At 34.3% G+C, this 11,479-nt stretch overlaps 1 protein-coding gene and 1 pseudogene across 5 annotated transcripts; both read right to left on the bottom strand.

The window, feature by feature from the left end:
- Positions 1-5,630: 5,630 nt before the first annotated feature.
- Positions 5,631-10,017, bottom strand: LOC131643101 (uncharacterized). 5 transcript variants are annotated; one of them, XR_009296131.1, is made up of 7 exons: positions 9,771-10,017; positions 6,755-6,857; positions 6,475-6,546; positions 6,329-6,399; positions 6,141-6,236; positions 5,940-6,039; positions 5,631-5,788 (listed from the first exon to the last, which is right to left on the bottom strand). XR_009296131.1 is itself a non-coding variant. In XM_058913248.1 (7 exons), the coding sequence occupies exons 3-6, from the start codon at positions 6,666-6,668 to the stop codon at positions 5,983-5,985; spliced, it is 396 nt and encodes a 131-aa protein (XP_058769231.1). In that variant the 5' UTR covers positions 6,669-6,675; positions 6,755-6,857; positions 9,771-10,017; the 3' UTR covers positions 5,631-5,788; positions 5,940-5,982. The 5 variants fall into 5 exon arrangements, 2 of the variants coding, with proteins under 2 accessions (XP_058769231.1, XP_058769230.1); XR_009296132.1 differs by having other exon boundaries at positions 6,497-6,546; XM_058913248.1 differs by having other exon boundaries at positions 6,497-6,675.
- On the bottom strand, positions 6,869-9,762 carry LOC131643100 (soyasapogenol B glucuronide galactosyltransferase-like; annotated as a pseudogene).
- Positions 10,018-11,479: the final 1,462 nt, after the last annotated feature.

Genomic DNA, 11,479 nt, shown 5'->3' with positions numbered 1-11,479 from the left:
CTTAAATGAAAGAAAGATGCTCATCCAAATTAGGGAAAGTTACCACATGTCTGGGTTTTACTGCCAGCTCATGCCTTTCAAAATCCTAAACGGGAGACTTGATTGAAATGAAATGTAATGTTTGTTTGTTTAAATGTGGTGAGATAGAGGAAAGATCTCTCTATAGAGATAAGCTATCTCTATCTACTGTATAAAAGATTTGATTTTTTAGCTGGCTTGTATGAGGCCCAAGCTTGAGGCTTTTTGATTAATGTATTATTATTATGACTCTGGGAGAAAACTCCACTGGGGATTAATTTACAAGGGATTTTTATGTTCTGTACAAAGCCCAGAATTGAGGCTGACTCTACTTAGGGAAAATCTATTTTGATGGGATTTATTTGGTGTTCTGTACAAAGCCCAGAATTAAGGCTGACTCTAACTAGGGGAAATATTATTTTCTGCCTTGTATGAAGCCCAAGGTTGTGGCGGACTCTTAAATAAACTGAGTATTGATGACTCTATGGGAAAAGATCCTAGATGTTAGGAATCTTTGACACACGACATATGGTTTATCTACCTTGTACAAAGCCCAAGGTTGTGGCTACTGAATAATGAAGGACTCACTGGGAAGACTCTATTATCTGCCTTGCACAATGCCCAAGGTTGAGGCTGACTATTAACAGGGGAGTTTTATTGTTTTGGTGCCTTGTATGAAGCCCAAGGTTGAGGCTAACTGTTTTTGTTGGGTTTTGACTCTACTGAAGGATTTATTTATTAAAAGACTAATTTTTTTGGAAGCTAACCCTTTCCAGGGATTTTGACTCAGCTGGTGAGTTTATCTTTTGAAAAGAAGGATTTTTGGAAGCTAACCCTTTCCAGGGGTTTTATCCTTTTAAACAGGTTTTTATTAATTGACTTTGGAGGCTAACCCTTTCCAGGGGTTTTGACTCTTTTGGGGAAATTATCTCCTAAGAGAAATGAATCTTTGATTTTTGAAGAAGTGATTTTGGAGGCTAACCCTTTCCAGGGGTTTTTATTAAAATGATGGCAGAAAGATTATCTAATGAGACTTCTTGTTTAAAGCCCAAGATGAAGGCTGACTCTTGCTGAGGATAAGCAAAACATGGATCCTAGACTCTGCTAAGGAAAATTGATGAAGATAAGGGTGACAGAGACTGTCCATGTCTCTCATTCCAAAAGGTGTACTCAATGTAAAATTGAGACAAACTTAGCTTGTTTAAAGTTTGGTTTAAATTGGAAGAAACTCACCAGGGTATGTTAAAACGTGACTAAAGACCTGTTCCTATGTTTATAAGAAACCTGATGGGTCCTTGTATACAAGCTCAAGAGGAAGCTGGAAATGCTTTTAAGAAGCCTGTGGGTCCTTGTACAAAGCCCAAGAGGAGGCTAGTCGAGGGTCCTTGTTATAGCACAAGAGAAAGCTATGTAGTTTTGAACTTATTTTGGCTCTAAGCAAATGGGTAAGAGGTTTCACCGGGAATAATTCCTCTTTGGGTGGATGTGTCCTATTTTTTTGAATTCTAAGGTTTTTGCCAAGATGTTTCACCGGGAATAATTCATCTTGGGGGTTTGAACTACAGATCTCTAATTAGGAAAGAGCCTTCACCGGGAAGACATTCTCAATCCTAGGCCATATTCCTATAATATATATATATATATATATATATATATATATATATATATATATATATATATAGTTTAACTGTCCTAAGGTTTATACTCAGACGTAGTTCTAAACAAATATATGTAGAGTTTATATTTGACAGTAATTTAAACAAAGACTGTAAATTGAAAGCTTGTAAAGCCTAACCTGGATGGAGTGGAGGCCTTTGAAGAAGTATGTACAAAGCCTTACCAGCAATTTTTTGTTGTTTTGTTAATAACAGTTGAATATTTATTATAAACAATAAAGGGTTTTGAAAACAGAAGAAGTGAAGATGGACAAAGGTCACATAGGTATCTGAAGAGCTTCACCGGGAATAATGCCCTTCAAATACCAGAAGAATGTTTTGAAAACAGAAAGAAGATTTTGAAAATACAGTTTTGAAAACAAACTATGAAAAGAAAAAGGTGTTGGGACTTACACTCTATTAGAGGCCCATTTGAAAATGATTTACTGTTATAAAAAAACGGTTGGAAAGAAAAGATTGAAATGATATAAGGTTTTGTCGTTTGAAAACCTTAGTCGTCTGTTTAATCGGAGATTGAAAACAGTTTTGCAAATTGACAAAAGTCAACTTAATCAAGGTAAAGATAAAATCTATACCTAATTAAGACCTAAATGATTAGGGTTTTATCATAAAATTATTTACAAGATAATTAGGTTAAAACAAAAATGAAAATATATATTTAAAGTATTTAAGAAAACACTTAAAACATACTATTTTAAACCTAATTAAAATATATGAAATAAATAATATTTTTATGATTTTTTTGATTATTCATGAAATAGGTATATTAAATAACAAGTGTGTGAAAAATGAAGTGAAAATGATTTAATTTGATAGGTGAATTAATTGTGTGAAGTTGTGAGAAAAATGAAGGAAATTAGTGGTAAAAATAATGTTTTGGTCTCACCATGGTTTGAACCCACGCTCTTTATGTTACCAGTCTCAAAACAACACCACTGAGCCAACGCGCGCTTGGTGACAATGTAATGGTTTCGTTGCAATACATATGTTATTCAAGTGTATAGAAGCAAAAAAAAGAAAATAAAATCAAAAGGTCTGGGGCGAGGGGGATTCGAACCCCAGACCTTGGGCACGCGCAACACACAAACACTCTTTACCACTGGGCTATCACGTTTTAGTCGTTTATGAAACAACTACCATTCAATATAAAATAAACTTTAGCCTTGAATTTGAATTTTGCGCGCCACCACCATTGTCATCTTCAACCTCAAGCTTTCAGATTTTTGAAATTCTGAACTCTCTCAACTCTCAACCATTTGCAAAGATGTAAAGACCAAACTTGCTCTAAATTCACTCACGATTCCAGATATGTAACTAATATGAATTTATATTAACTATATCTACTGAATTATCTAAAATACGTGAAGAACCCTAAAATTTGAAATTCAAATTAAATGGCTATACTGAAGTATAAATGACTGATGATAGAGGGTTTTTAATCCTCTAATGATGCTGAATGAAATGGTATTGAGTTTTAACTAAAAAGGTACACGAATTAAAGAGGTGGAGTTGAGAAACTTACCTCTGAAAATGAAGATCGTGAGGATGTTAGAGAGCACCTGAGTTTGTATGAATGATCCTAAAAGCTTCCTTGGGACTCAGTGATGCTAACTGGATGCTTGTTGTGGCCTCAAACCTTCTGAATTGCTCTACTCGACTCCCTCGATTTGAGCTTCAAGTGAACATGGAGGATGATGAATCTGCAGTTACAGATGAGCTGCGACCATCTGAATAGCTTCACTACACCCTAAGGAATGTGCCTGGATGCTTGACCTTTCTTGGAACCTCCTGAATTGCTCTGTGGTCCTCCAACTGCAAGTGCTCCAAAGTGAAAGCAACAATGGTGTTCCTCCACTTACAGAAGTGATCCAGGTGCTTGGATCACCTCAAATGAACCCCTTTGAGATGTTAGAATGCTTACTTTCCAAAGATAAGCTCTAGTTTGAAGAAAACGATTCTTCTTGCCAAAGAACTTTGAAAAACCAATAAGCAAGAGGAGAGAAAGAGAAAGCAAGGAATATGGTTGCTTTGGTGTGAATTGTATGAAGGATAGCACTTGTATTTGTAGGCAAATGGTTCAGTATAGTTGCAGAGGAGAGAGCTTGCTTAGTGAGGTTGATTTGGTTTCTTGGCTATGAAGGAATTAAAAAATATCCAAAATGCAATGATGGGAATTTTGATTCCATTTGATCAATCCCCTAGCCCTCGATTTTGCTTGATCTTAGGGGACAATTCTGAGACAGAAATGAGCTCTAATTGGTTGGTGAGAAGATTCCTTGGGTGATTCATCAATTTGCCATAAATTCCCAAATGTAATCATTACATAATCACATGTTCTTGTTTTGGGAATCTTCCTCAATTCTTATGCTATGGTGAAAATGAATGCATGGCATGTTTTCATATGTGTTATGGGTCGTGTAGCATCCATAAGTGAGGTCATGTGCACAAAATTTCAAAGTTCCAAAATGAGGCATGACCTATAATTTCACTTCATGAGGCCAACTTTGAACAAGCATAACTCCTAGCTCAAAATGAACTTGGAGAAGGTTGAGCAGAATTTGGAAAGCCCTAAACATCTAATTCAAATCATTAGTTTGGGGTTTCTTCAGAATCATTTGGGAAAATTGTGAAAAATGAGCTCAAAGTTGGATGAAAACTAGGTTAAAACACTTAGAAAAATTTCTAAGTTTTTATAACCTAAAGCTTGAAAATTCCAAATCTCTTAAATGGTTGATCTTTTGAAAAAAGTTCCTATGTAAGATGTTGTTTTATTTTGCAAGATCTACAACTTTCATGTTGGAAGTTTTTTGAGTTGTGTAGGTGAAATTTTGAGTTCCCACAATGCCCTCAAAAACCCTAATTCCCGACTTTTTGCTCCTTGATGATTCTTCTTGAATTTCTTTGGTCAAATGACTTTAATATCCATATATTGATGATATTGATCTTTGAAAGTCATGGTTTGACCAAAAATCTTAAAAGTCAAAGGTGATCCCATACAGTTGACTTTTTCCCGATAAAGTGAGATTTTGGACTTTTGTGTGGAATTAAGATCTTCTCCTCAAATGAGTGATGTAAATGGGTTATATTGAGTTAGTAGAGGTTCTTGAATCATGTCTTGAGTTTTGGATCCATGCCCTGATTAAAAGTCAACTATCCAGGTGAATTAGGTTAAAAACCCTAATTGTCGACCAGATGAAATTGGTGACTGTGGATCTTGAATTGAGGTGTGATGTCCAGTGGATCTTATTGTATGGATCACTTGAAGATGATTGAAGTCTTTAATATATGTCTTGGAGCTTTTTAGGGTTTCCCAAAGGTGATCCCTGATTTCAGTCCTTGATAGGCTCAAAAACCCTAGTCTGGTGACCTGAGTACACTACGCCAAACAAGACGTTAGACAGCGCTTTTTTTGGCTTTAGACAGCGCTTCAAAGCGCTTTCTATTCCAGCGCTGCTGTAGGTAAAGGCAGCGCTTTTTTAAAAGTGAAAGCGCTGCTAAAGGCCCCCTTAAGCCAGCGCTTTTAGTTTGAAAGCGCTGCTAAAGGCCCCCTTAAGACAGCGCTTTTTTCAAAAGCGCTGCTAAAGGCCCCCTTAAGACAGCGCTTTTTTCAAAAGCGCTGCTAAAGGCCCCTTTAAGACAGCGCTTTTAATTTGAAAGCGCTGCTAAAGGTTCCCCTATGCCAGCGCTTTCCTAAAACCAAAAATTAAAAAAAAAAAGCCTCTTTAGGCAGCGCTTTTAGTGTAAAGCGCTGTCTAAACTATACAAATTTTTTAAAATAAATTACTTAAATTAGCGCTGTTTGTATTATACATTTTATATGCACCTATTTTTAACCATAATTTGCACCTGTTTTTAACCACAATTTGCACCAGATTATATGCATCAAATTCTCACAAATTGGAGCTTCGATCCAATTAAAAACAATGCCAAAAGATATACCATATACAATTGCACCAATGTACTTATATATACTATTACTCTTGTACATATACTTTTACAAAAAAACAACACCAAAAGATATGCCACATTTTTTTTGCACCATTATACCATTACAAAATCTATTCATCTCTATCTTCTACATCTGCACATATAACCTGAAACAACACCAAAATATTGTAATTCATACCATGATACAAACAAAATATAATTTACCACATGACAAACAATGTAAGATTACAATATACCACATGACAACACTTGAATATACTCAAAATTCTCATCAATTAAAGTAAGATTACAATATACCTTATATAACTTTCGACTCAATCATGAATTTACACCAATCCTCCTAAAGTTCATCCAACTGAGAACTTGAGTAATAAGCACGCTTGAATTCATCAAAGTACTACATAATAATATAACATAGTATGTTTAAGTTAAAACTATTTAATTATATGAGAAATATGTGTTATATATTAAAATAACTCCTAAGTTAGAAATCCATACCTTGGATGGAATCTCTATTCGATCCATAAGAAGAATTTCTTTCATAAACTTCAACATGTAAAAACCGCAATCTATTTCATTACGCTGCCCAGGACACTACACATGAAAGTAAATATGGATAAGGCCTAAGTTTTATCAAGTATCATCTCTATTAATATAATCAAAATTGTGATAATTAATTAATATACCTCCATTATAATCCATGTAATGTTGTTGGATTTACTCTTTGGTACTTGATTACCGCTTTGTGCTCGGAAAACTTGTATAAGATCATGAATTATAAGATCACGAATTAACATTTTCTATGCATAAATATCATATAATTGTGATGTACCTCTTTTATTGTTGCAACTTACTCGATTTTCCGCGGAATCCCCTTATCTTTTGCTTTGGATTTTGTTGGAGTCTAATTAACATAACCATGTAAAAACAAATGTACATAAAATGCGCGTAAAAACTTATAATACTCAAACGAATTCCAATACCCCATTCTCGTACTCTTCTGACAATCGATCGGCAGTCATCCATTTTTTATCTATGAAATTACTACTAATTAATGTAAACAAAAACACTATAGTTATTCACGCAACTATTTCAAAAGAACAACTAATTACCTATAGAGAAAGTCAACAGCTTCTGGAACCACACACTATAAGATTCTTAGAAACGATCTGAACTTCACTCTTCACAAGTAACTCCTAGCTAGCAAAGATATTCCTGAAAAATATAAAAGAAAAAGTTAATGGAAGATAAAAATAATGGAAAATGCTATGATTGTTTATTATATTCAAATGAGATCAAAGAAATATAAACTAAATATGTTAATTAAAAAATTTAAAAATAAAAATAAAAGTGTATTTACAAAACGAAGCCTAATAATAGCTTCATGTATGATTGTTTATAGCATACTTATAGAAATTAAATTGAAATCTAAAACCATGTTAATTCACACATGAATTCATTGCTTACGTTTATCATTTCCATCCATGACTCTATCTCATCCTATGTCAATTCATTTTCTTCTTTATTTAACTATTTTGTCTTTTTCCAATCATGCCAAAAAAAATGAAAGATTTTTATTTTAGTTCTTTAGATTATATACATTCAACAAATAAAGCTTAATAATAAAAGTATATTTTAAATTAATAGACCCCTCTTTCATGATCCTGATTTCTTAGGCTTTGTTTTCTAATTTAGAGTGAAAGGACACATTCTACAAACATTAAAAGGACACATTCTACACACATAAAGGACTTAGCCGCGGAAAGTGTTGTAGAGGTCGGTAATGTTTCACACCCAATTAAATAAAATGACACATTCTACACATTAAAGGGACTTAAATATACAAGTACAAACATTATGAGACATTAGAAGGGGCTATAATTTACAAACATACAAACATATTCTAAAGAATAAAGGCATGGATAAATAGAGAAAGTTCTAAACATATTAGGATGGAAATACAAATGACAAGTATCATAATGAAGATAAAATGACAGATGATGTATCATATATCAAATAGCAGAGAACAACGATCTAGCTATCATTCCAGCAAGCTGTGCAAAATATGCGAATCGAATTTGCATTCTCAAATAAGTTAGAACTCTTTATACTTGAAGGTTTTACTAAGAGACAACCATTAGCGACCTCTACAACACTTTTTAACCACAAACGATAAAAGCATAGATATTAGTCTTATTAATTTAGATTATAAGGCAAGTTATGCAGCTAAGCTAACTATATACATCACACGTTAAAGCATTAGCCAAAACTTTCTACATCACACCATTTATAGAGATTGGTCAGTAGCCAAATATTATGTCATTTTTCACCATTTTATCTTTCATCATGCAAGATAGCAACACACACATACACTCTGCAATACAAATTGTTTTGCATTTGTTTTTGCATTGCTGGGTTTTCTTATTCAGAGGTAACCACATGTTGTTCAACAAAATGCCCCAATGGAGTCAGGTTTATTTGATTCTGGTTACAACATTGCAGTGTAAACAACAACGTTTAATTCTACTTAAAATCTTTCTCTTAGCTTAATATGAAACTCCAACTGAAACTCCAATTTTCAAAACATCAACAAGCAACTTCTCATTGTAAAATTGCTCACCAAACATAGGCCATGTGATCATTGGCAAACCAACACTCAAGCTTTCAAGAATTGAGTTCCAACCACAGTGAGTCACTATCCCTCCTGTTGCAGGGTGATCCAATATCACAAGCTGTGGTGCCCAGTTCCATATGATATATCCCTTGTAGCTTTCTTTCATCCTTTCCTCAAAACTTTGTAAGAAACCTTCTCCATCCTCATCTTTATCCTTTTCTCTAACAACCCAAATGAAATTATGACTTGAGTTTTCAAGTCCATAAGCTATTTCCACAATCTGTTCATGAGAAAGCCTAGTAAGGCTTCCAAAACATACATACAAAACAGACTCATTTGGCTTAGAATTAAGCCAATTCAACAATTATCTCTCTTTTCCAACATCTCCTCTATTGTTTTTTTTACATCATCTTTGTTAATCCATGTAGAAACTGGCCCCACACTCCAAGATTTGATTCCTATAGTAGTTTTATTAAGATTCTCATAATCACTTTCAAGTTCATGAAAACTATTGTATAGTGTTCCATAGCTTCTTTTCTCCGATTCAAATATTGCACCGAAAGAGCCTGTTGCTGAGTTCTTAGTCCTAATCCAATCAGCTAGCAACAAAGGTGTCATCTCAATGGTATGAGGCACACAAGGAATGGAAAACTTTTGTGTATCAGAAACTAAATCATCATGAGGTCTAAACTTTATGATAAAATGAGATGCACAGTTGGAGAAATAGCTTGAGCTGTAATAGTAAAGCCTTGGAATACCTAGTTTTTCAGCCGCTTCCACAAATGCAAAACAATTTGTATTGCAGAGATTTGTACGTTCTGAGTTGTCTTCTTTACCATACAAGATAGTGACACACACACATACACTAATTGTCTCTAAGTGGTTAAACACCATTTTCATTTTCTTTTCTTTCCGCAAGAAAAACTTAGAAGGAAATAGATGGATAAAGCTATGACTAAACTTGGAAATTTTTGGGTCTACAAGAAAGCCAAGGAAGAGATTTCCAACATAACCAATGACCTATCTGTTAGTCCTTTTTCTGTTTCTGGTTTATTTTTTCTTCATTTCTTTGATATCGCCTTTAAATCTTGATTCAATGTTCCCATATTACCTATCTTATACTCACCTAAAATCCCTAATAAAGAGGCTGGTATTTTCAAATTCAATGAAAAATTATAGCAAACACTTGAACTATTTTCAACTATGAGAGGCTGGTAACAGAGACAAATCACCGACAAACCACCATTTCGGTCTCCAAAAATTTAACTCACAATCAACAAATTGTTCAAGTAATTGTTCAGCAAACAACAATTTCCAACAACAACAAATGTTGAAATTCATATCAAGCAATCCTCAAAATTAGATCTATACCGCAAACATATACACGAATGAAAAAAAGCTAAACTGATTCTGATTTGTTAGGGTTATCTCAGTGAACAAACGGTTTTGAATTTTCGCAAAACGAGATTCGGTGATACTCAAACGATGAAAGCTAGAGAGAGTGAGAGAAGAACCTGGTTGTGGCTGTGGTGGCAAGTTGAGGTGAAGATTCTGGAATTATGAACTTGGATTTTAGAATTGTGATTTTCCCTCTCGATGACAAAGGCAGTAACGTCGAAGAAGCTCGATTTGGGATTTTAGGGATTGAGAGTTTGAGAGGATGAAATTAATGGGAGCGGAAGTTCGTATGGGATTTTAGGGTTTATGAGTTTGAGAAGAAGAACTGATTTTTTCGTACGGCGCTTTCTAATTATTTTAGTTGTTTTGAAAAAGTTTTGGCTTAATTGTAATTTTGGTCCCTCCATTATCCATTTATTTGGATTTTGGTCCCTCTATTTTAAAATCCGGAATTTTAGTCCCTATATTTTAGTTTTTTGAGGATTTTGGTCCCCCTACAAATTCGAAGGCAATTTTAAATGAAATGAAACTCTTATTGATGATGTGTCAATGCCAGTTCAGCAATAATCTGTTCAAAAAAACTATTTTTATTTAAGATTTATGCGGAACATGTCATTAATCTGAGTTCCATTTCATTAAAAATTGCCTTTGGATTTATAGGGGGACCAAAATCCTCAAAAAAACTAAAACAAAGGGACTAAAAATCCAGATTTTAAAATAGGGGGACCAAAACTCAAAAAAATGAATAATAGAGGGACCAAAATTGCAATTAAGCCAAAAGTTTTTAGAAATTATTCACCTAAGGCAGCAGCGCTTTTCAAATGCGCTGTCTAAAGTTAGCTTAAGCAGCGCTTTTTCTAAAATTTAATTTTTTTTAATTTTTTTTATACTTATAGCAGCGCTTATGGGAAAAAATCGCTGCCAATATAATGCAGTCTAAATGACCTATAGCAGCGCTTTTTTAAAGCGCTTTCTATACTAATCCTTTAGCAGCGCTTTTTCTCAAGTTTTAATATTTTATTTTTTAAAGAACTTATAGCAGCGCTTTGGAAAAAAAGCGCTGTCTATGTAGTGCTGTCTAAAATTAATTCTGGCGTAGTGGTAAACCTGTACTCAGATGACTGGGTGTCTAATCAATCATAGGTGAATATAAAAGTGAAGCTTTTGAGTCCTATGATTGTGTTAGAGAACAATCCTTCTAGTGATTGATCCTTTGCCTGAGTTTTCTTGTCTTTGAACATCCCTGATCAAATGCCAGATGAAGAAGTGACTGCTCTGGGTACTTGCTTTGACCTGATGAAAATCCTGAAGATATGTCATCTCAGGGGGGTCAAAAATTAGGGTATGACAGATGCCCCTATTTAAGTTTCTTTTATCCGGAGGGAGAGAGATTGATATCTCGATCTCTCCTGCGTGAAAGAGACTTAAATATCAAAGAATGCCCGAATTTTGGGCGCTCCTGAGATGTTGTAATTGATAAAATCTTTACATGAACTGATTCCGTTATCGTACTTAGCGGGGAATGAGGAGACAAACTCCTGTAGGAATACGTCATGTGAATTCTGGTGAATGGATGGCAATGTAGGATGCGCAATCCATCTTCTTTAACTAAGTGTTGACACTTAGAAAAAGGCAAGCAACCTCCTCTTGTTTCGGATGTCTGCATCTCGAAACTGGTCTAAGTTGTGATTTTGGACAATATCTCAGATAAAGAGAAATTCTCCAAAGATTTTTTTCCTCATCAAACTTCTCATCAGCACTTGGAGATGAGATACCATTTGATGGTAATAAAGAAACTTCAAAGGTTTGTTTCCTCATCAAACTT

Source organism: Vicia villosa, unplaced genomic scaffold, assembly GCF_029867415.1.
Source record: "Vicia villosa cultivar HV-30 ecotype Madison, WI unplaced genomic scaffold, Vvil1.0 scaffold7, whole genome shotgun sequence".
Taxonomy (NCBI): domain Eukaryota; kingdom Viridiplantae; phylum Streptophyta; class Magnoliopsida; order Fabales; family Fabaceae; genus Vicia; species Vicia villosa.
Note: the sequence above shows the minus strand (reverse complement) of the source record. Positions and strands in the feature narration are given on the sequence as shown.

Excerpts from the sequence above, each read along its gene's own strand:
- LOC131643101 (XM_058913247.1), bottom strand. The coding sequence starts at position 6,668 with ATGGATGACTGCCGATCGATTGTCAGAAGAGTACGAGAATGGGGTATT. Across the intron at positions 6,400-6,496 it reads GGGATTCCGCGGAAAATCGA|TTTTCCGAGCACAAAGCGGT; the intron begins GTAAGTTGCAAC and ends ATCTTATACAAG. Across the intron at positions 6,237-6,328 it reads TTACATGGATTATAATGGAG|TGTCCTGGGCAGCGTAATGA; the intron begins GTATATTAATTA and ends TTTCATGTGTAG.